Source organism: Chlamydotis macqueenii, chromosome 10 (genome assembly GCF_036417535.1).
Source record: "Chlamydotis macqueenii isolate bChlMac1 chromosome 10, bChlMac1.mat, whole genome shotgun sequence".
Taxonomy (NCBI): domain Eukaryota; kingdom Metazoa; phylum Chordata; class Aves; order Otidiformes; family Otididae; genus Chlamydotis; species Chlamydotis macqueenii.
Genome location: NC_141565.1, coordinates 13,565,886 through 13,590,631, shown reverse-complemented (window position 1 = coordinate 13,590,631; position 24,746 = coordinate 13,565,886). Strand labels below are relative to the sequence as shown.

At 41.7% G+C, this 24,746-nt stretch overlaps 3 protein-coding genes across 3 annotated transcripts in view; all 3 read right to left on the bottom strand.

The window, feature by feature from the left end:
- Nucleotides 1-269: 269 nt before the first annotated feature.
- Nucleotides 270-895, bottom strand: HTD2 (hydroxyacyl-thioester dehydratase type 2). Its single transcript, XM_086755937.1, has one exon. The coding sequence runs from the start codon at nucleotides 893-895 to the stop codon at nucleotides 380-382; it is 516 nt and encodes a 171-aa protein (XP_086612063.1). The 3' UTR covers nucleotides 270-379.
- On the bottom strand, nucleotides 858-3,646 carry RPP14 (ribonuclease P/MRP subunit p14). Its single transcript, XM_086755939.1, has 5 exons — nucleotides 3,294-3,646; nucleotides 3,124-3,208; nucleotides 2,338-2,414; nucleotides 1,665-1,743; nucleotides 858-995 (listed from the first exon to the last, which is right to left on the bottom strand). The coding sequence occupies exons 1-5, from the start codon at nucleotides 3,377-3,379 to the stop codon at nucleotides 939-941; spliced, it is 384 nt and encodes a 127-aa protein (XP_086612065.1). The 5' UTR covers nucleotides 3,380-3,646; the 3' UTR covers nucleotides 858-938.
- A 2,538-nt stretch (nucleotides 3,647-6,184) lies between these two features.
- The window catches only part of PRKAR2A (protein kinase cAMP-dependent type II regulatory subunit alpha), a 61,317-nt gene continuing 42,755 nt past the window's right edge, over nucleotides 6,185-24,746 (bottom strand). Inside the window, exons 5-11 of the mRNA XM_086755584.1 lie at nucleotides 22,395-22,501; nucleotides 18,070-18,223; nucleotides 14,804-14,905; nucleotides 12,962-13,036; nucleotides 11,171-11,236; nucleotides 10,347-10,485; nucleotides 6,185-9,798 (exon numbers count right to left, since the gene is read on the bottom strand). Coding sequence (XP_086611710.1) covers nucleotides 9,665-9,798; nucleotides 10,347-10,485; nucleotides 11,171-11,236; nucleotides 12,962-13,036; nucleotides 14,804-14,905; nucleotides 18,070-18,223; nucleotides 22,395-22,501 — 777 coding nt within the window. The 3' untranslated portion in view covers nucleotides 6,185-9,664. The remainder of the gene's footprint in view (nucleotides 9,799-10,346; nucleotides 10,486-11,170; nucleotides 11,237-12,961; nucleotides 13,037-14,803; nucleotides 14,906-18,069; nucleotides 18,224-22,394; nucleotides 22,502-24,746) is intronic.

The following is a 24,746-nucleotide window of genomic DNA, read 5'->3' as shown; positions in this document are numbered from 1 at the left end:
GCTTGTTAGCAATGCAACAACTCTGTAAAGGGGAAAAAACTTTTACCTGAACTTAGCTAGTGCGATTTTTACGAAAATAACTGCCTGAATACAAGCCCCACCACGGCAGACTTCCCACCACAGCACAGCAACGGCTTGTCTAAAACGTGCCACTTCTGTCAGGATAGGTGCCCAGTTACATTGGTTTAGTCTTGGCAGTACACGGGAAAATGAAAAGCTCTAAGTTTAATGCAGTCCTATCAAGACTAAGCTTGTGCACTTTGAAACATTTTTAAGGCTTTTTTTATTACAAATTTACTGGATTAGGTGATGTCACGTAAAAAAAATAAAGTCAAAACCAAGCATACATTTCTGACCTTTATAGTAAAGCAGCATAGGATCAACAGCTCTGGCTGTCTGACACCATGACTTTCACCATCCCTTCCATAACAGTCCTTCCGCTTTCTCTGACTTTACACGATACCGAAATGTGTGCAATAGAACCCTTCAGTCGTTCAACTTCCGCTGCAGCTGTGACTTCCTCTCCAGTATATAAAGGAGCTGGAAATCGGATCTCCTGAGAAAGAAACACGCAACCTGGACCGGGCATTTTAGTACCCAGCACTGCAGAAATAAGTCCATTGATCAAAACTCCATGTACAATAGTTCTCCCAAACCTAGATTTCTTTGCAAAATCTTCATTTAAATGCAAAGGATTTGTGTCACCTGTTAAAGCAGAAAAAGTGACAACATCATTCTGTGTAAAAGCTTTGGTAAGTTCGGCTTTGTCTCCAACTTTTACGTGTAAACTCTGAAGGAAGGGACGTCCAAGCAGGGAGTTGATAACTGTTAGCTTTGTCAAGGCTCTGTGTCGGAAATCCCCTCCACAAATTCCACACCTGAAGGCTTGCAACATCTCAAGCAAATTCTGCTTCGTACAACCAAACCAACAACTGCATTCAGTCCAAGACTAGTTCTCTGCTGTTGCCAGACAATGCAAGAAGAAATGGAGATGTCTAGTTTGAGGAGAAGAAAAAAAAAATAAAAAACAACCCACAAAGCAAGAAATAAACTAAGGCATTAAACAAATAAAGCCACCATCGAATGCACTCAAAGTTGAAAATACGTAAATTTCCCTTTTACATAAAAGATTGAAAAATTAGAGTTATGCCTGAGCAGATTTTTTGTTTAGCAATGGCTTCAGAAACAAGGAATTAGTGGAACTCATTTTATTAGGCAACATTCTCTGGAAAAAAAATAAGCTCTGAAAGTGCATGTTCATGTATACATTTTTAAACGAGGTGTCAACAGTGACTATTAGAAAGGGAAGAAACGGGGTAGGGGAAATAAAAGATAGGACCGAGGTGTGGGCCAAGAACAAAACTTTCCAAGAAAGAAATTATTTTATTGCAGATGCATTAATGAGACCAGGACTTCTCACTGGAATGAAACCACAAAGTAATGAGAGAGCCACTACCGGCACATTTTATAAGATTCATTATCAGATGGGAATTGCTTAAACACAGGCCTACACACCTGCACTGAAAAGCATTTCACTCCCATACCAAGACGTTTTTGCATCTGTGTCATCCTTCTGTGAAGGGGCAGCGCACTCAGATAGCCAGACAGCCTTACAGCGGGAACTGACATTTGGGGGAAGCCATCCAGCCCCCACAGGGCTTTACCTGCAGCACTCGAAAGGCACACCTCCTGTTCTGGTAGAAGCCCAGCAATGTTAGAGCACTCCACAGCTTGACAAGGCCACTAAGTAAAAAAGAAAAATGAAATATATTAATAAAATTTATTTTTCTCCGTTCTCCTGCAGCATAAACATCTTAAATAAAAGCACATTACATGAAGATTAATGAAACCTTAACTGAGTTTAACAGCAGGTAATTTAACCAGCAAGTTCCAGTAGCAACGCTGTGCCCTGGAGGGTTACTGCAAGGACTGCAGTCCCTTGTCCTTGACATACAAAAATATGTACTGTAAGCTTTCCAGGTTCCCTTTAGCAGCCCTGTTCTTGTTCTTTCTGTGCCTTTAAGCTCCTTTTTCCCCTAAATCACCTGCCGTTGTCTTCACCATTTAAATCTGGTAACCATTCTCATCTTTAGTCTATAAAAAGATTTAAAGCCACATATTTCAATGGTCCTGCCAGACCATTCTGTTTTAAAGCAGGAACGTACTGATGCATGTAGGTTACCAAATCTTAGTGAATTTTTATTTTCTGCATACTTTATGCAGACATCTGCAAGTTAGGTTTAATTCTTCAAAGACCATTCTTAGCTTAAGAGTTCTGTTTTCTTATGAAAAATATTTTCAAGGCAGTATCTGAAGTGCGTGCCTGCTGCACCTTACCTGCTAATAACTCTTAATATGGCAGACTGAGTTTTTTCCTCGTATGTTAAGACATCAACAGGCAAAGCTGCTCCAACCTACGAAAAAACAGGTTATTTAATAAGTACCATCCTATGCTCTTATAGTGGTTTACAAGCAAGTGATTTCACTGTCAGCATGTGACATCACTGAAGTTGTTATAGTTATGCTCAATTTCACACGACTGTTTCAGCCACAACGCTACTACGTTTTATACAGTACCCTTCCTCTCAGAGCTACTTAGACAGAAGCCACTTTTAGTTCCACATCACAGCTGAAGAAACAGGGACCCAGCAGTGATGTGACTTGCTTAAAGTCACTCAGCAACACCGTGAACAAGGCAAGAACAGTACTGTGGACTTCCCCATCCAAGAAGCTGTTCCCTTCCCGTAGTTCTGGTTTTAAAACCTCACTACCGTGAAAGCGTCAACACTCCAGACTCTCAAAGCCGGCTATAATGTAGCCGCTTGACCATACACGTTAAGGCAAGGCATACAACCCCAGCTTCGTTAAGAAGAAGCCACAACACGGGCTGGGGAGCAGGTTAACGGAGAGGCAAACCGAGGATGCCCACCCTGCCTCCGCACGCCCAAGGCTGCAGCCTGCCCCTTCAGCCCGCCGCCAGCTCGACCTCTCTCCCGGCCCGCTCAGACGCTGCTCTGCGGCCTTTCAGGGGGCAGAGCCGACAGAACACCGACCGCTCCGCAAGGCTCTCCTGGGCCCAGCGCGAAGCCGGCAGGCGAGGGATGGAGCCCAGCCCCGGCCCACCTCTCCGTGCAGCTCCCTCAGCGCCGACACCACCAGCTGCTTGAACTGCGCGACGCTGGGCCTGGCCCCGCCGTCCGGCAGCTCCCTGCGGGGAAGCAAGAGCAGAGAGCGGGTTGGCGGCGGGGGGGTCGCACACTCACGCGGTCGCGCACCCCGACGCGCTCACTCACAGCCGGACGCGCAGGTAGTGGTGCTCGGCCGCGCTCCGCAGCACCCGCCGCTCGAAGATGGCGGCCGGCGGCTCCGCTCGCGCCATCCGCCCTTCCAGGCCGCGCGCCCCCGCCGAGCCAATGGCGGCGCCGAGCCGCCCGGCCCCTTCTACGGCGGCCCGGCGGGGTCGGCCCCCCTCGCGCCCCGCCTCGGCGTCGCCGTGGCGACCGGGTGGCGCGAACGTGCGCGGGCGGGAGGTGCCCCGTGAGAGCCTCGGCCGCTCTCCCCGTCTCCGGTAGCCGCTGCTGACTGCCCCGGGGCCTCTCCGATACGCCGAGGCGGCTGCGGGGGAAGGCTCCAGCCAGGGCCTAGGCTCGGTGACCGCCCTCCACCGGGAAGGCCGGTCGCGCCGATCTTCTGGGCAGAGGAAGCGGCTGTGCCGGAGAGGAGAGGGGCCGCTGCCGCCCCGCCGGGCCCGGGCAGGGGTCAGTCGGAAGGGCTGCGGGTGGGTGCTGAAAGTCGCAGTACCGATGTCCAGGCAAGGCCTGTGCCCAGAGCCCCTAAACCGGCCACGTAGGAAACCCGAGCTCAGACTTTGCCGATGGAGGAAGGCAGCGAGCAGTGTTGGGGGCTGAAATTAGTCTCTGGGAAGCTGTGGGAACAGATGGTGCTTCCGAGTGCTACATGCTGGCTTTTAGCTTCAGAAAGACAAATATTGAACACTCCCCAGTAAACATGCTGTTGGAGAGGGGCTAGCAGAGACGCTCCTTCGCTTCCCCTTTAAACAAATTATGTTGGTCCTGATGCAGTTCCTGGTGGAGTGTGTTGGCTGGCACCATAACGCTGAGGGCACTGTATTATCCTAGCCTCTGTTTTGCAGAACACACAACTGAAACAGATTTGAAACGTACACAGAAGTAGGTTGGCAACACGTCTTTGCATGTTACTGGCCAACACTCAGCTGAGATAAAACAACACAATTTTAGTACCAGCATGAATGCTTGTAGCTAATCTGAAAATTCATCCTCAGTCCCTTGGCGATCTTGACCGCATCTATCCCAGGTGCTCAGCAAGCTTTGGACCTGAGCCCTAGCACACTGGCAAGTTGTAAAGGGCACATCTCTCTCTTTTACAGACACTGATCTGTCTTCATCTTCCTGTTGCTGATGTGGCACAAAGCCTGGAGACAGCCTGTTTGTATCAGCCCTTGGTGATTTGAAAGAGGTATTGCTAAGAAAACAGCAATATATCTTAGAAAACCCTCCCCCTAGAGGTTATCTAAGTCACCCCTGCCTCAGACAGATATTGTAAGCATTCAGCAGAGACAGTTTACAACTGTTACAAAATGGGGGGGGGGGGGGAGGAAGTGCTGGAAGATTTCACGCTCCCCAAAGCAGTCTGTTCTAGCTCTCTTCCAGACAGATCTTTTCAATGCTTAATCAACAGCCTCCCTGTTGTAGCTTATGCCCTGTGTTAATATTCTGTCCTAAGCACTATGGGATCATTCCTCCTTGTTGAGATCTTTCATATATTTGAATATTCCTTGCCCCCTTTCCCCTAGTCCTTCTTTCCATAGAAAAAAAACCCCAGTTTTTACTTGCCCTTCTTCAAAATGTAACATTTTCTAGATATTTGTTTATCATGCTGCTGCCTTCTAGCCCTTTCAGGTGTCAACATCTTCCTTGGGTTAAAGTGCCCAAAGCTTAAGTACTGTAGTCTGGCAGAGGCTTCTTCATGATTAGCACACAATTCCTCTGAAGTACTCTCCTAGACTAATTTAAAATTTGTACATAAAATACTAAGTGCTTAGAAACAAAACTTCAGCAAAAGCAAATATTAAGGCAATTTCACATGTACTAAAGTATTTTTTTCTTTTTAAATTGTTAGTCAGGTTAAAAAGAGGCAGCTTGCCTCATCAAATTTAGTAGCTGTAAGCATAGGTAGCAAGAAACCTTCAGGAATATTGTGCTTCTAGGAACCGAGAACCAGTTAGCACAGCACTTGAACAATAAATCACTTCTACGATAATTTGGCAGACGTATTGGAGCAGCCAGTTTTATTGGGAGCAATAATGTCTACAGAAACTGTTATTATTTTTAAGATATTAGTAAAATTTTATCCAAACAGCAAAACTTGGTGGTCGGGTGATGTATAAATCTCTTTTGGTTATTGCAATAGGGCCAGTGCTGTTCCCTGTAAGGCTCTGATAACACAAGCAACAGTGACTCAGGCACTCCCAGTAAATCTAGTTAGCTGCTGTAAAGTCCACTCCTGACATAAGCACTGGGGGGTTGTGTCAGCTGCAGTAAGTCAATAAAGAGCACACACAGGATTGTACAGGAAGGCTGGACACAACACGTCAGTTTTTTATTAACCAAAAGTGAAGCTGAACCCCAGAGCGGTTTAACTTGTTAAAACCATGTTTAAATGGCAAGTATTCTTCTTTCATGTTCAACACTACAGTGCAAGAACCAAACTTTGCAGCTGTTCATCCTTTGAGAATCAAGCACTAAATGTAAAATGAATTAAAATAAGGGTCCCTCAATGAATCAATTAAAAAAACATTTAACTGAAAAGAACAGACCAATTTTAAGAACTGTCTTATGAAATTCTCCCAAGTGAAAGACCTTTAAAAGCACTTGGAGCCTTGAGGTAGCAACTTTATGCAGAATTTAATTCCCCTCCTGCCCCACAGAGCAGAGGAAAATTAGTAGCGCATTATTAGCTCCAGCCAGCTAAGCGGAGTTGAGTGCTCTCCTATGAGGTTAGTGACTTTCTCTTGCATCTTGAAATAGCAGTGTAGTGCTGCAGACCGTCAGGTGGAAATACACAAGGAAGGCCTCTTGAAATAAAATATACTATTTGAAAAAAGTGAAAATAATCAGCAATAACCATAACAAGAAAAATCATCTGGAGTGAAAAACAACCAAAGTGCTTGTATTTTGGCAAGACTAGTTTACAAATACACGTCAAGAACAAGAGTCCACTTTCAGCCAATGAAAAAGAAAGAATGGAAGTGGCATTCAAAGGGGTTTCAGTTTTTTCACCCTCTGTGCAAAATTGCACTTTGTTTCTAAAGTCTTGTTTTAAAGTTTCAAGATTTGCACTTTTGTTTCTAAAAAGAGAACACTTTTTTCCCTTTTTTGTTCTTTTACATTGTGAAACCTGTGCTGTGACATTAAACAGAAATACCATATGCCAGGATATTTGACCACTGAAAGCTCCTCTCACTGACTTCACAACAATCACAAGCAGGGAATCACAAACAAGAGACTTTTCTTCCTCTAAGTCTCGAAGACACTATCCTCTTTGCCCACTTTGCTGCTGAGTTCTTTTATTAAAAACTAGATCTCTCTCCACTGCCAATTTCACAGGCTCCACGGTAGTTTTACTGAACACTGAGCAGTAACAATAAAAAAAAAAAACCTGGGCTCGTTCTCCACAACAATTGCGATGAACAGTCGTAGTGAAAAGCAATGAGCCGAGATACAGTGATGCGGGCAGATCTCTACAAACAGGCGCCTCGCTTCACTCCCTGGTCTTGGTATCACCACTCACACGCTTTCCAGACTTCGTTCATTGCTGGTGCTCTAACCAGATACCTGGCAATGTTGAGTATCTTACTACAAGTTTCTCTCACTAACTTCAAGCTCCAAAATTGTACAGAACAGGTTGGTTAAACCAGACCAAACTAACCAGGTACATTGCAAACTATAGCTTTTAAACAGGTGAGCCTTCTTACAGGCTCATTCTCTTTGAGCTCAAGGTCAGGTTGCCTCTTTACACCACAGAGTGATGTCACACAGATCCTGGATGCAGGATGGCATTGCCCAATTATGCCTTTGCTTCAGGGAGTCTAGAGAAAAGTAAAACTTCTAAAGCTTGTTCTTGCTCACCCAGGATCACAGACTTTTGATTTTACACTTTAATCCTTTCCTTTGACTTCTAGAAGTCATCAAATTCTCCCTTCCTGGCAGAATTACCTTAAGAATCTAACATCAGCCTTGCCTGATTTTTTTGGTTAAGCTTCAGAACAACTGCCAATGTTGACATATGCTGAGGTATATAATCTCGTCCTGCAGAGAACCAAAAGGCTGTAAGAACCAGAACCCATCTGTAAGGCAGCCCAACCTGCCGGGCTCCTCTGGATAAAGGAGAGGATATTCTGCCTGGGAGCAACAAAGGCCAGCTGATAATTATTCACAGCAAGTTTCTCTTTAGTTCACATGACAATTTAAGCAGCATAGAAACTCATACTGGTTTGGACAGCAGTTTATGTCTGGTTTGCAGACAGTCACAAGCTGGCTTCAGAAAGACTCTTCTCTTGGAGCCCAAAGTATCTTAAAGTTTTATCTGTTATCAATGCAAAGACCTGATGAGTGGGGTTTTTTCTGGGTTTTTGTGTTTTTTTTTTTTCTTTCTTTTTCTCCTTGTTTTTTGTTTGTTGGGCTTTTTAAATTCTGTAATCAAAAGAATTGTTTTGTCTTTGGTTTTAAACCTTGGAAGCATGAATGAGAAGTACCTCCTGCTTCTTTGGCTGTAATTTACAACACAAAACCAGCCCAGTAAAGCAAGGGAACACTGTTCTAAAATACATGCAGTTAGAACAGCCACTAGACATCACAACCGGACTTTAATAATATGGAAACACCTAGTTCAGTGGTGTCCATTACAAATCATTTGCCTTATATAAAAATATGACTCCAATTACAGTAACTGGACAACAGCCATTCAAACTTATCAAGTTTCCATCTTACTCATATTGCAGGAACTGGGAGGAGCTCATCCATTTAGGGAAAAAAATTGTCAAGAAATCAACTTAAGAATTGCAACTAAGCATCTCGTGCCGTAGAGAAATGTCCACTGTGATAACTAGAAGCAGGAACTCAACATTAGCACCCTTCTATTCTTGCTCATGTGACCATGATTAAAAAGAGCAGGTTCTGTTACACTAGCATCCACAATTAAAATTTTATAACCCCATAAAACACCAGTAAGTTTTGCATGAGCTGCAGAAGAATGCAAATTCAAAGGGTCACTAGATTTATTACCTACAAATTCAATGTCTTAATATAAATATTCTGTTTGTACACCATAAAAATGTCCTTCTTATGGCCTGATTCTTATTTAGATAATACTCTGATAAAATCTCAGCAGTATGCCAATTAAGGTCATTAAAGCTACAGAAATATAACCTACCTAATAAATGCTGCAAATTTAACAGGTATTTTAGATAAATATCATTAGCTTAGTTATCACCTAAACCAAAAAGACTCCTCAAACACACCAACTGCGTAGATAGCAAAGACATTTGCTTTACAAAGTCAAATGTTGCCGACTTTTGAAAAGTTTTGCAAATCAACGTGGTATTTGGAAGCATCCAAGTGTCTAATGAAGTTAGAATACTGTGAAATGTTAGGACTAGGGGGAGCTCCTGTAAACAAGTACAGAAGTAGTCTTCATTTAAATTACAAAACATTAACCTCCTTAAAAAGCTTTAAAACTGACCAAGTCAACAACAGCACCCTGGGAAATCCAGCAGTATAAAGGATCTCTGTAAGCAAGAGAAGGTCATATATTGTGATCTCACCACAATAAAATGTACTCAGTGTCAGGAACAAGGAGCAAATTTGGGGAGATGACAATTATGACACCTTCAGGCCATTTGATCTGAACCACTGCACTTTTTTTGGGCAGCATTGAGTAAAACAATTTTCTTTGCTGCTCAGAAAACACTTAAAACATAGTAATGCTTTGTTTTCTGCATTTTGTTGCTAAGCAGACTCTCCCATGTCCCCAGCTCGGTTTACTTGGTTTAAAGAGCTATAGTACCTGCCACTTTCAGCAGGTGGAAGAAAACTTCAGTGCCACCTTATTAATTGGCTCCATTGCTATTTTAACTTCAAACCCAGACGCTACAATTAAAAGCAAATTTGACAGTGCGTAAGGAAAGCATCAGATGAAGGTAATAAGCCTGTAAAAGGCTTGTATTCCACAGGTTGCCTCTGCAGGGCAGGAAACCTTCCACTACAGAATGTGATCTGAAAATTTATCCCAACAGTAACACCAGAAGGAAGGAGGCATCTCTATCTTGCACACTTTGGGTTTCTTATCAGGCACTTGAACTGTTGGACAGATGCCATTCTGAACCAAGTAAGTGAACATAGGGTTAGAATCATCTTTAATCTAGGTCTAATAATGAAGTATCAGCAGCAAAGTGGAGGCAGGGAGTGAGCAATCCATCTGTGCTGAGACTTGTTTATGGTTTCTAAAATGCCCAAGAAGACAGGAGCAGTAACTGTTCCGTAGTGTCCGTTTTCCTTGTGAGTTGTGTTGCTGATAGGAGGCTTTTCCGTGTCTTGAACTAAGGCGGCATTGAGGTACTCTGTACCTAATTCCCTGGATCCAACAGGTCCATGCTAGAGCCAAACATTGCCACCAGCTGCTCCTCATAATGTGTTATATTCCTCTTCATAATGTCCATGCAGGGTCCAAGCAACCTCTCAAATGCTTGCACATCCATGACTGCAAAGGAACAGATGTGAAAACAAGATTGTTTGTCAAAAGGACACCACATGCTCATCTATTTTTTGATCTCAGAACACAGACCTCCAGTCCAGCTCATCGGGGTTTGAGGCTTCAACAGAAGCCAGAGAAACAGAAATCAAATTTCTGATTTCCCTCTATACTGTTACTTAGAGAAACAAGATTAATGAAATATACACCTGACCTCAAGAATAAATACAGAACCCAAATACACACCACACTGGCACTACAAGATCACCTAAAAGCTGTGTGTGACAAACAAGCCACAGACAAGAAGCTCATGCTACTTACCCCTTCAAAGAGTACAGGCCACACAAGCAGAAAAAACAGAATCTGCTGGAAGGAAGCAGCGGTGCTTCTCAAACTTCAACATGGAGAGCTGCTCCAGCCCATGCTCCTAACTTCTCATGTCTGACCAACAGTTACCAAAAGGCTGCTTGGTTTTGAATAGCTGCTCACTCGGGCACAGTCCACAAAACAAGCGAAAATCAGAAAACGGTAACTAGGAACACAGCACATCCGCTTACCTAAACATTTGACCTCCCCAACAGCATAGGCAGAGGCTGCTCTGGGTTTGTTGGTAACAAGTGCAAGCTCTCCAAAATACTGCCCTCTGTGACACCGGGCAATCTCCACTTCTTGGTTAGCTTCTTTACTTGTCATGGTCTGTAAACAGTACATTTTAATTATTTGCACACGATTCTGTCCTTGTACGAGACTGCAGTTAACCCCAGATATCTTACAGATGTGCAACAGCTCATTGGTTTAGGGCTTTTAAACTAGGAACTCCCAAGTCATGCTCTGTACTGGTAGAACACCCTAACAGCATGTTCAGTTAGGAGTTTGATAAGAAAAGTGTATGCCAGTCCACAAATTTTGAGATTGGCAGATATTTACTGTTACAGCTCAGGGAACTGCTATTACATTAGCCTAACACGGGTTTTATCATGCACAACATGTTATTCCCTAAGGCCGCTTCAGACCGTACAGACATCCGTTCACATGCTAACATCTAGTATGTCACTAGAGATAACAGACCCCAGTTTTCTAAGTTGCAGTTTTCTATAACCCTAGAAGAAAAGCTCCATCTCCACCCTCATGGCCAAGGACAGTATATCAGGTTGGTTTGCAGAGGAGCAGATACAAGCAGGAGACTTTCCATCTTTACTAAAGTGACTTCTGGCCACTTCAGAACAGGTATGGGGATTTACAATCTACAACATGTAAGTGATGATGATAAATATCATAAAATAATAACTTAAAATAACTCAGGGTAGGCTTTTTTTCCACACCACTTGTATTAATCAAATCAGGGATTGACCTGAAGTCTAATCACTCAATTTGAACTCACCTTGCTCTTAATCAAGATTTTTACTTCACCAGATTCTACAATGTAAAAACAATCTGCTTTATCACCCTGTGAAGAGGAAAAGGTAAAACAAATTATTTTTTACTTTACTGTAAAATGTAAGATTTAAAGATGAAGTTACAGACAAAACTGAGCACCTAGCTAAGCTTCCTGGGGATGGTTGTAAGCCATCCAGCATAAAACTTTTCATTCACTGTTGCCATCTATCACAGCATGAACTAATACACTCAGCACACTTCTGAAAGAGTAAGTACTGAAAGAGTACTTTAAAAAAAAAAAAAAAAAAAGAAAAAAAAAGAAAAAAGAATGAAAACAGAGTGGAAGACATCCTCGTAACACTGGCAAGCACTAACAATTTTCAAGCGCTTTAAAGCATACTGCCCTTAATTGAAGGGTTAAATTCCAGAAAGGTAATTAAAACAAAAAATTATCCATGAGAGAAAAGGGGTTCATGGTATTGATGCAACTGCTGTAATGGAAGAGCTATTACATCTTTTCCAAGCATAAAATTTCATCATCTTTAGCAGTGTATTACCATCACCCAGACCTATCCAGACTATTAATCCTCCTTCTAAGGGTAATTACATCCTTGTCCTTAATTCAGTTATTACAAAAGATTAAAACCAACTGCATAATTGGATCACTGATTGCATGGGTTCCCAGTTTTGAGACTGATTTATAAGCTTTGATTTTGCTGAGAATTCAGTCTTCTCAGGGTCTTAAGCAACAAGATTTTCAACTTAGCAAATTGAGAGTATTTTTGGAGAGAAGTGATTTGACACTATTTGGTTATCAGCAAACTAAGGTTTCCTGCATTCAGAGTTAACTGACATTCAAGGTGATTAAGATTACTTATTCAAAATATTACCAAGGCATCATATTCTGTTTATAAAACAAGACAGCAGTTGTGATCAAATGCCTTCAATTTCAGGTAAACTAAGGACTTTCTTGAATTAACTTCTACTTGAACTAGAGCACTTTTGCAACAAACAAAGCAACCTCGAGATAAACTTTATGGAAAATTGCAGCGTTTCATCAGTAACAGTGTTCCAAAAAGTTACTTGTGTCACAGCCCAAGAAATCCCACAGCTTTAGCTTGAATTTTTCCCAGTTTCACATTCCACCACTCTGGCCTTGTTCTATTATAGCAAACAAAACATATACCAACAACCAAAGGCTGCCAATTGAAGATAGTATTTAAATAGCAGAGTAGTCTCTTTTTAAGAGCATCATGAAAACATTTATTTTAATTAACCCTCATAGTTTCTTAGAATAGTTAACTGAGTTGGGTGCAACTACTGAAATATTTCCAAGGACTTCCTTTACTTTCATCCAAATCATACTCATGTTGAATTGTTTGGTTTTGTTGTTCAGTCAGACCTAGGAATTAGAGATGCCTTTACTCCATGCTTGTGACTCCTTGTTTAATCTGGTCATAGGTGCCTATTAAAAGTCTAGCTGGGGGCTTTCATGGAAAAAACATTTAATGTCAGCTTCTTAAGACATACTCCTCTTGAAATCTTGCAAAGACCATTTATAGAAAAAAACAGATGAGAGAAGAAAAACCCAGAAGCTAAAGTGATACAATAAATTTGTAGCAAAAGTCATAGTGGCCATTCCCCAAACATTCGAGAAGTGGTTAAATAAATTTAATGTATTAAAAGAATAAGTGTCAAATTAGTCCAAGTAATAGGATTCTATAAGTCAATTCCAAACAGGAAAAAAAGAAGCAGAGAAATGAGAATGACAAAGAGAAATTTAGACTTCAAGTACCTGAGAAATGATACGTTCCCCATCTTGATACACTTTCTCTCCTATAACATCCACTATCTTCATTCGCTCTGATGCCTGGAATACAGAGGAAAATTAAACAATCATCTACTATAGTACATCTCTGGTAAACTTTGTAGCCCTGAAATGAAGAGGCATTCACTAGACACACAAACACACAGTATCTGGGGACTGAAAAATACAGCCCCTACAACGGCATTGTCGTACTGCACCACAGCTTTCATGACTACCATAATCAACAGGGAAAGAAAATTGTCTAGTGTCCCATTCATGTGCTTTTCTTACTCCCATAGTTAACAAATAAATTATTTGGCTGATTTAGATTAAAGAAAAAAAAAAAAAAACACCTTCCTCTAAGATTCAGTTGACATATAAAAAAAAATCCAGAAAAATGTCATAAACTTCTTAAGAACAAGCTTCAATTGGAAACACCAGCCACACATTTTCAAAATATTTTTATCACCATATACTTAAATATGTGGGGGTTTTTTTTGTGTCCCAGAACTCATTCCTAGAGTGGAGAGAGAAAGGGGATATGAACAGGATACCTGTTCTAAATTGTAAGCAGGTACTTCAACAGGATGCCCAGCAGCGAGGGCAAGAGGTAATAATCTGACATGCAACGAAGCATGCCTCAGTCTTCATAACCAGCAAGGGAGAGATCAGTTAAATTTATCTCCAGTGTTTCCCACTGCCTATCTAGAACACAACAAAAAAATTTTATTGCTTTATAGCAGTGGAAAAACCACTGTTGAAATCCATTCACTCTACAAATGCACCTTAATCTAGCCCATGTTTGAGAAACTTAATTCTGATCCGTGCATGATTCAACCGCAGTGTGTCATGCAAAAAGCCATCCAGTGCTAATTAGTTACTTTTCTAGATCTTTAAATATTTATGAGTCATTTTTGTGCTCAAAAAAAGTCACATTGATGGAACTAGTTTAAGCCAGGCACTGAGGGAGAAGGTGTTGTGCAATTTACCCCTTCCACAGCTACCAACATATGTCCAGAACAACATATATTAGAGGTTGCTGTTCACATCTAATCGTATTTTGCAATTTTGTAATCTTCTCTCAAAAGGATTAAAAGCTCTTCTCAAATACTAAGAGATTAATGCTGAAAAATATTGTTATGATGAGAAAACAAAGAAAAGCTAAGTTATGGTGTAAGGCAAAGACAGACAGTAATTTCAGAACAGTTTGGTATGACTCCAAAAGCCCTCTGAAGCTACAGGCTGAATCAATAGCTTGTGACAATTTAAATATTGTTCCTAAAGTCATGCACCATAAACATCAACATGACATCCATCATTTTCCCACATAGCAGTGCTTCCCTTTAGCCTATTCTTAGTTTACCTCCTGTATATCAGTTAAGATTAAAGTAAGACCTGCTACGGCCCACATCTTGGTCTCAAATTTAAAATCATTCATGGCTGCTAAAGGCCAAATATACCAGTGATTGTATCATCACTTCAATATCACATCCTCAAAGGAAACCACAGCCCTGAGTTTCAATTTTCACTTTAATACCTTTTCTCTGACATATTGGTAGATGTTTCTGTTTTGTGGTTTTTTTGTGATTTAAAAAAAAAAACTTTACACAGATTGAGATAAAATCAGCAAATCGCTTACTGTGAATAAAGCATATTAAAAAACTGTACAACTTCAACAACGCAAACTAAGTTGTACAGTAAACATGATACCAAAGCAGCTCTTAAAATTTTGTTCTAAGCAAAAATTACACAGATTTCTGATATAACAGAAACACTGACTGAGGAGCTAATGCTAATGCAAGAATTTGATGCAGATGTCAGAGGCTTTACCTCCAAGGATTTAAGAAGGGGCACAGACTCAATAAATAATTCATAAGTCTTCCTCTTCTTTGCATTGTTTTTCAATATAATTCTTCTGAATGTCACTCGATCCTGCAAGAAACAGCACAGAGAAGTACATTATTCCACTTCACTAAAATGCTCCTTGTTTAAATAACTGACAAACATGAACTAGTAGTTGCAACAGACAGTGGGTTTGAGAAGCCAGCTGTTGAAATGATACCCCGTCCATCACAGTGGTGATCGTAACAGCTCTCGTCAGAGTACCTGCTGCAACAACAAACTGAAAACCAGGGAGCTGCAAGACCTGGTCCTTCTCAGATAAGCACTTAGGAATTCCATTTTCCATCTATCTTGTACTATTTTTCAGGGTTGAGCTTTTGGATTTTTTTGGCTGTTTGTTAGTGTATCTTTCATGCTTCCACATACAGTGAAGAAGTTTGTTAAGGCAACTGCGAGACTAAATCTGAATTGGATCCTTCTCTATTTGAGTCACAGATTTCAAAAGTAAGTTGCAGATTTATACCGGTCTCAAACAGACCAGGAACAGAACATCAAACAGCAACAGGCTTGATTCACTCCTCCACCTTCCACAACCCGAGGCAGCTTTTTGCAACGACTGCTTCCCTAATTGCCAGCTGTCCATGTGTACCATAAGCACCTCCCTGATGGAAAAATTGTTCGGTTTGTTTCTGAAGCCGAAATACCGGGCAGGATTCCTACCGACTTCCCCCCCCCCTGCCCCGCTGTGGGCTTTTCCCCAGGCAGCGATGGGCTCGGTGGCCGCCGGGCGGCGCCAGGGGCCCGCGTGATGGCGGCCCGGCAGACATGTTGGAGAGCCCGCGCTCAGGCCTCCGCGGAACGCTCTCTACTGCCGCACAGAACGGGCTGGGCTCCGCGACGGGCCACCGCCGAAGGGACACAGGCCACGAGAGAGCTGAAAGTACACTGCACGGCCGGGCTAAGGGACGGGCAGGTGCCCGGCGGGTGTTTCGTTTGCAGTAATGGCCATGGTCCCTCTTAGGGTATGAACAGTCAGAGCTGCAGAGTTTACGTGACAACATGAGGCCGTAAGTGTACAAATCAAAACCAAAAAGTCAGAGGAAAGGAGCAAAAGCTTGGTTAGGAAAATGGTACCAAAAAGGAAAGAAAAAAAAATCTTTTAAGTTTACATATACGACAATCAGCAGAAACATGTGAAGTCCTGAGAGCCATTCCTCTGGATCTCATTTTCTGAAAACACCGACTGCTACCTCAGCAGAGACATTTTGAGGTGAAGATGTATTTTCAAGTAAGAGAACAGTTTTATGGGGTGTAGGCTGCAAATACATGAAACAATGACTGATACAGGTGACACTAGTGCAAGGAGGTGAAAGGTAAAGGCAAGAATGGTATTACCGTTATCCAAAGGAGAATAGAATCATAGAATGGTTAGGGTTGGAAGGGACCTTCAAAGGTCATCTAGTCCAACCCCCCTGCAAGGAGCAGGGACATCCCTGACTAGGTCAGGTTGCTCAGAGCCTCATAAAGAGATGGTAAAGCATGAAGGATTGTTATTTTTATTTCTTTTAAGAAATTCTTCAGTGGTAGAACTCTCTTCAAATGCACAAGTTTGGAGAAACAGAAAGGTGCAGAGATAGTCAGGGGAATTGCAAAAGCATAAAAAATTCAGAATTCATTTGTTGGGGAGTATCAGTGAAGGAGAGGAGCAGCAGTATTTGAACAACAAAGGCAGAGCAGTGAAGCAAGCGTGTGTGAGCATGAGATTTTCCCCAGACACATCCAGTAGCAAAGGCTGAGGACATTTCCCTGCTCCAGAAGAGACCCACGTTTGGGAAATGCTTTGTGCCTGAGCCTTCCAGGCTTTTGTTGGGCTAAGTCTGCAATGCAGCAGGAGTAATCCACATTTTGTAAACAGCAGATAACCCAGGAGCTTCAGTAGTGACTTCTGCAGGCTAATAAAAAAATATTTAAATTACATCAGGCACGAAATAGTAAAATAAAACATAGCAACAAAAGAATAACTGAAAGAAATAACCAGGTAGGAAAATGCAGCCTTAGTTAAAAAATATCCACAGGACAGATGACTAGCAAGACGTCCCCTTCAACTACACCTTGCTAGTGAAGTGAATGTAATAACAGAAAAAAATCCAAAGTTAACCTAATTTGTGCAGTTATTTTCAAAGGCAAACTGGAACAAAGAATCATCTTCTCATTTTCTTCCTTTTATGAATGAGCTTAAGTTTGTAGGTAGCTGCTTTTATCGGTCTTGTTCAATAAATTAGATTCTGACATTACTCCCTGGTTGATTTACCAAAATCTTTTATTTCAGCTCACAAAAAAAGAAGTCAGACGTCAGTTTCCTCTCAGCAAGTGCAGAGATCGCATAAGCACGCGGTGTGTAGCTGCTTATCAGTCCTATAATCAAGGTCACAACACACGGTCAACCCCCAGAGATAGTTGCCGAGGAGCCCAGCGCACACAGAAAGCATACAACACTTCTGGCTTCAAAGGCTTCGATGATCGCACAATCTGCTTATTATGTGAGCCCTCACAGAGGAGTAAGAGAGCACTGTGAAAATAACCCTATCCAAATAGTACAGAGAAAAGAACTAAAAAAGGAAACTAATGTCTACAGCTTCACATTCAACACTGCTGGGCTAGAGACAAGCAACACCATCATTTAGCTTGGTATCTCATAGGTCATGCTGACCTGAGAACCTCTTCCAGGGTAACACAAAGGGACCAGAAACATCATGACAGTTTATTTTGAAGGAAAACAAAGCTTTGGGCAGCTTTCCTAGCTCTTCACATTACTGACATCCTCAAGAAGATATTTAACATTTTCCCATTCTCCTTAAAACAGACAAAATGGTAGGAAGGCAAGTTCAAAATAAAGAATGTCATTTAGGTATTATTTCCCCCTCCCATAAAATATATGCATTAATGCCTCTGTTGTCCTCTGCAGGATGAAAACAAATGCAGGGTTTTTTTCCCCCCCTCTAACAAAAGCCACAATCACAGCAAGTGCAAAACAATAAAGGGATAGATAAAACTAGTGATATATTTTTTAGAGACAAGTTGTTCTAGAAAGGTGGCCAAAAAGATTTGCACAATGGATCTCTTATGCCAGGAGGTGAGATAACAGATCATGATAAAATAGCTGTTAGCACAAGGAGCCGTACCAAGAGAAGCACTGAATACAGTGAGTTAGTGTTTAAAATATTATGCATATGAGAGCAACTTCCTTTCCTTACCAGTCCCCAAAGGGCTCCTTCTGTTGTGGCAACAATGGTGGCAGCTCTAGGAGTGTTGTACATCAACGCCAGTTCCCCAAAACTGCCGTGATTATCATAGCGGCCCACACAGCGTGACTGGTTGTCCTTTGCTACAACAATATCATACAATCCCCTGGAAAACAATGGAATAGATGCTTTTTATTAGACAACATTCCAGTACAAATCATAAAAACAGCTTTTTGCTCTTATACAAATAGTGAGATGGAATATGCTTTATTGACCTTTCCAATTGCCTGACACCAAGATGCTTCTATCTACACTATTTTCACAATAATTCTCTTGTAAGAAAGCATTTCACTCCTGATAAATCTGGGCAGGATCTACCTGGTTTCCTCCGCACAGTACTTTGATATTGCTATTGTAAGTGTTCTGGCCAGGATGATAGGTAGTTTCATCATCTTTAACAGTATTTGTCTTCACAGCACACGTGTTATTCAGTGAGGCCTCTTCGGAGTCACCTGGATCCATCTATACCCATCTTCTCAGCGACAGCATTGCTGCACCTGCTACTATGGTTTTGCCTCAACTCCAGCTTAAGGGTATGTCTGCACCATGACCCCGAGGTGCAATAGTAGCTGGTATCTGCATGTGCCCATGCTAGATTCAAACTATCCAGCTCTTGTATGGACAACAGTGATGCCACAGAAGCACAAAGGTCACAGAAAGGGCCTTTCTTTACATATCTAAGATAGTGAGTTTTGCCATACAAACTGACCAGTCTTACTACGAGCAGCACATACTGATCCTCAAGCTGGAGGATTTAAAGCTAGTTCAGGAACGTTATACATGCCACATCTTTACACTGTAGCACAGAGATCTCCAGAGGCAACCATTTCCCACCTGGTATTTGTCTCATAGCTCCCTTACGACCAAAACTTTTATCACTCAGTTCAACTTTACATCATGCTGCAACTCCAAGCATGCTGACAGCTGAACCAACCAATTTTATCACCATTTTCCTGGAGATGTGGCTACTGAAGAATGCAGGTTACAGAATGCAATGTTCAGACTTGAAGAGCATCTGTTACTCTCACAAAGCTCTGTGCACTGAGGTGACACAAACTTAAGAAGCATGGGTTTTGCAAAACATGACAGGTTCCACTCTAGTCACATTGGCTTCAAATTAAAGCAGCCAAGCTAAAAGGTTTTTAATTCTTCTTTCCCCCGCCCGCCCCCTGCCCTGTTATAGCTCACTTGTAGAAACAGGAAAGCTCTCTCAAACTGCTGACATCTAGCCAGGATCTCTGAACAGATCAAGAGGAAAGAGTTCAAGTACCAGAAACCTCCTTGCACCTTGTTCATAATGAGCTGTAACCTGTTTGAATTGGAAAGGCCTCCTCACCCTGTTCTCCAAAAGGCACATTTCCTACATTATTATGAAGTTAAGGGAACAGTATCCCAGAATTTACTAAGAATAAAAAGACTACTCTGATGAAGATGCAGGTACAAGTTCAGTGAGTCAAAGCTCAAGACACAAATCTGGACCACACGCATGAAGAAATAGGCTGTGCACAGAAAGGTAGCCCTTTAAAAGTCAAACAATTGTCTGTAACACCCTCAGAACTGTCTTATGATTGGGTCTTTTAAAAATAATTTTAAAATAGCTTGATTAGGATTGATTAATTCTTGGCTATGGCACCAGAGATCATTCTGAGACTAGCCACTGGCCTAAGAGACTTTAGAAAATATGTCATGCCCTGGGGAAAAGCAGCTAGAGAACATCTTCCTGCCTTTAAGCAGCTGAACATGCATATAGGTCTCCCCAGGAGTTTAGATCTTTGTCAGAAGGAATGGTATTATCTCCCAGAACATCATTAGACACATAAGAAAAAAAAGGAATCACCAGAAGTGGCAGTAGGTGAAACTTTTCATGATAAGCAAGTATGGGAACAGACTCATCAGTGAAACCTGCCTGGTATCAACAGCAGAGGGTCTTTCAGGGTTGTTGATGGACAGCCCTGGGTTTGTTAGTTACCTTAGAACAGTGCTGCATCTAAAAAAAAAAAAAAAAAACCAAAAAAAACCCCAACCCAAAACAAAAAAAAAAAAAAAAAACCACCCCACAAACACATACCAAAAAACCACAGCAGGACAGCTTTATGCCAGCTTCATTTGTAATAGATTCCACAAAGTGGGCATTACGTGCATCAAACAAACAATACATCAGAGTAAGTCATTTGCACTATGACTTGAGGGTTTACTGCATTAAAGCCTTTCAGACTCTGAAAAAGCTTTGACTACTAGATCAGTAGTAGATGGGCCAGATTCAGACATGTCAGAAGATCCAAGAAATATAGTCTCTCTGTCAGAAAGCTAAAGGAGGAAGCTAGGTGCATGAAGACTGGGTAACATCCTTATCAGACACTTTTTACACTCTACTGCTTACTCACACCTAGGAGACAGGAAAAGAAACCAACAGTACGCTAACAGTAAACTAAATAAGGATTAATGTTGATGGTAAGTTTCACTAAGTCTTTTAATGTCTAATATCTATTTAATGATTCTCTGAGATGCTCCAGAGGCAACAACCTTCAGAGGTTTTTTTTGATCTAGAAGAGCCATCTCTAAGCACCCTAAGCAAATGCAACAACTTCTTCCCATCTCTTAGTCTGAAAGTCACTTACTAGTGCCATTTATTTCCAAATAACTACAGCCACATAACCTTCAGCCAAGCACTCAGCTGTCTGTGGCCCAAGGACTATTGGCAATGCACCACTGGGTGACCTTGGCTCAGCTTTATTGAGAAAACTGTTGCTCAGCTGTGAGTCAGTCCATGTGCTAAGGCCGTGCAAGATAAGAATAAAAACACAGACCGAAGTGTAATTGCTGAGATGGTAATCGTTAGGAGCTCAAGGACTTGAAAGAATAATACTGACACAAAAAAAAAAAAAAAGTGTAAAACCCCAAGGAGGAAAAAAAAAAGAAATTAAAAAAAAAGAAGCAGAAGAGGGCTACTCAGCAAGATTGTGGATCAGTCTGTTCCAAGAGGCAACAGAGGCCAGTGCTGCCCCGCCTGACTGAAGACTGCTCGATCAGCAGAGACTCCTCAGCTGCCTCCTCAGCAGTGATGAGCATGCTAATGTTTAGCCATGCAACACATTCATCCTAGCTCTCCCTTCCATGCAGCAAGCACTAAAATAGCTGCTGCATCCTCAAGTTGCATTTGTCCTGCCTGCCATCTCTCTGCACATGGTAAAAGACACTCAGACAAAAGTGATCCAGTGAGGATGTACTGGATGTATTTTATTACAACCATAAGACTTGGAGGGGGAGAGAAAAAGGCCTGTGCTAGAAAGCCTATTTTTCTATGGAGATAAGAAGCTAAAGAGTTACATCTGCAACACAAAGTCACTGTTCACTCAGACAGGAAGAAACTAATCCTCGGGGATATCTGGCATTAATGACTTATCCTAGAGTAACCAGACATGCCTACTGATGCCTTGGAAGAGCCAGACTCCTCTGAATTTGCACTTGCAGGTAAGTGGAAATACTGTAGCTTTCCATAAGCACCAGTATCTTGCTATTCTTCTGCATGAAAAAATGAGAGGACTGGGAGGGAGAGAGGAGGACAGAAAATTCGTAACTGTAGAATTCTTTCTAATAACTGAATAACCAGCGTAAGTGTTGCAGCCGAGTTGGTGTTTACAGAAAAGGCCGGCATGCTCTACTGCTGGACAACACCAAATTTAATTTCCCTCACTGTATAGCCTTTCTGACACACACAATTCAAAAGGCAACGCGTTGTCTTGAAGAACTGCTTTGAAAGCATTTAATACAGTATTAATGGTGTCATTATTTCAGCGATAAGGAAGGTAACAGCACATCAAAAAAGTAGTTTGCCAAGATCGTGTTCCAACATTTATAATTCACTCAGTAATATTCTGTTTAATATTACAGTTTTACATGAGGAAATAAATCTGTGTCCTTAATTTTTCTTCAAATATGGTGATTCAAAGTAACATTAGTCAAAATTTCTTCCAAAAGGGCAAAAGATACTCAAAAGGTGCAGGCACACATGTATCTGTTATAGGCCTGTTGCAATACAGGCAATCTACAAAATTATTATGTCCACCCGTGTCAAATTTGTTTGTCCCTGGGCAAATGATCCAAAGTCAATGGGGGCCTAAAGGCAAAAATGGAAAGATCAAAGGAAGAGGCAATGACTGCAAAAAGTAAGTTTCCTTGAGAAACTGTCCTGCAGTATTCCAATTCCAAGCATTTCCCATTATTTCTAAGAAACTGAAAAGAAACATACTCTACATTCCAAGGGCACAGTTGCTTACCGCTCAATGACATAGAAGTTGTCTCCATCATCGCCTTGGTCAATCACATGTTCCTGAGGTTTCACCTTCCTCTCAAACATGGCATCAAGGACCTGAGACAACTGCTCCTATAAAACAAATGGGACATTGAGGGGACGGGCAAGAAAAACCACCTCTCAGAAAATACACCTTAGCATTATTGCTGGACAAGGGCAAGTTAATTTGACTTGATCTGGACAGTGAAATGCAACATGCATTGCATTATTTTTACTGTATGCAAATACAAGTAATTCTGATATTAAATGTTTATTTCCACTAGCACCTCGCTAATTTCTAGCTTACTAATATAAGTTAAATAATGCAGACAAACATAGATACTTCATTACAGAAGAGCTATTATCTCAAATTTATGTCAAAATGGCTTAACTTCTGCATACCATTTCAGTGCCTGCACGCACAGGTACAGCGATCTCTCACTTGGTATAATCTGACACAGCTTCACTGTGATGGATACACATTGATCCATGTCAACAGTGCCTATATTTCACTATATGTGTGTATGTCTGGAAACTGCACCATGATTTAATAGTCACTTATTTGTACTGTCATCACCTAAGAGCCCTAGTCATGGACATCACTACTAGACATGACTATTTCTACAGAGTTACTTCCCTAGACAGTCTGTGGCTTGGAGAACCTGCCATTCCAGCACGAGATGAGATCAGATAGGTACAGACAGGGAGCACATACAGAAACTGGGATAATGCTGGTCTGCATGGCAAACTCAAGCTAGGTTTCTCTGAAGAGCCATAACTACGTAGGCAGCACAGCCAGGGAAGCTGTGAAAGCCAAGAGAGACAATGCCATATAAATGCCTTGCTTCAATACTGAGCTGCTTTAACATCTTCGTTATTCCGAAGTCCGTTAACAATGGACTTTCATTGCATTTTCAGTGACCAGATGTTCAAAGTTGAAGATGTAGATCACAGCTGAGTTTCTAAAAATATATTGCTTGAACACACAAACTAGTCTTTATGCTGCCAGATACACTTGAAATATTTACTGCGTTCCTTAAGTTGGGAATAATCATTGCAGCATCTGTAGGCACCACTATATTGAAAATACTGCCTGTCTTTTCACTAGAATGCTATTTTCTGGTCTTTAAAAACTCTCTTGATATTTAAACTAATCACACAATCATTGCATGAAAGCCATTTATTTTAACCACATATTTCACAGCATGCATTTAAGTAACAGTTGTCGGAAACCATGCAATACAGATTTTAAAAAGATTTTTAAAAACACAGTAACTCAATAATGCTTTATTTGGAGCATGAACACGCAAATACTTATTTTAAGTAAATAAAATACTGAGCTCTTCTGCCAATAAAAGGACAAGCGTCATCAAATTTCTGAACTGTAAAAAATCCTCTTGATTTAAATATGAGTACTAAGCATGCTCAGGGGCCTTGCTAGTAAGTCATTGCTCTCAACCAGTACAAAATTCAGTTGTAATCAGGATTCTACAGACTCATTTAGAAGATACCATGGAGCTTACACACGATACATCACACCGAGCTTTTAACAGGAAAGAAGTTATCTACTACCCCAGCACTTTACACTGAAACATAAATCAGGTTTATCATTGGGGATGCCCAAAATCTCAGGGTTAAACTCTGCGACAATCTGAATTTATTTTAGTCCAAAGTCCAATGTGAACCTTGCTAGAAGTGATCCATTGGACACTGGCTCCCTTATGTTTGATACCTATTCGGATCATAGAATCACAGAATAGTTTGGATTGGAAGGGACCTTTAAAGGCCATCCAGTCCAACCCCCCTGCAAGAAGCAGGGACATCTCCAACCAGATCAGGTTACTCAGAGCCCCGTCCAACCTGGTCTTGAATGTTTCCAGGGACAAGACATCTACCACCTTCTCTGGGCAACCAGAGGGTGTTCCACCACCCTCATTGTAAAAATTTTTTTGCCTTATATCAAGTCTGAATCTACCTCCCTCTATTTTAAAACTGTTACCCGTCGTCCTTACACAACAGGCCCTGCTAAAGTCTCTCCTCGTCTTTCCTGTAGGCCCCCTTTAGGTACTGGAAGACTGCTACAAGGTAAGGTCTCCCCGGAGCCTCCTCTTCTCCAGGCTGAACAGCCCCAACTCTCTCAGCCTGTCCTCATAGGAGAGGTGCTCCAGCCCTCTGATCATCTTTGTGGCCTCCTCTGGACTCGGTCCAACAGGTCCATGTCCTTCTTATGTTGGGGGCTCCAGAGCTGGATGCAGTACTGCAGGTGGGGTCTCACCAGAACACAGTAGAGGGAGAGAATCGCATGGCCACGTGGTGCTGGCCACGCTTCTTTTGATGC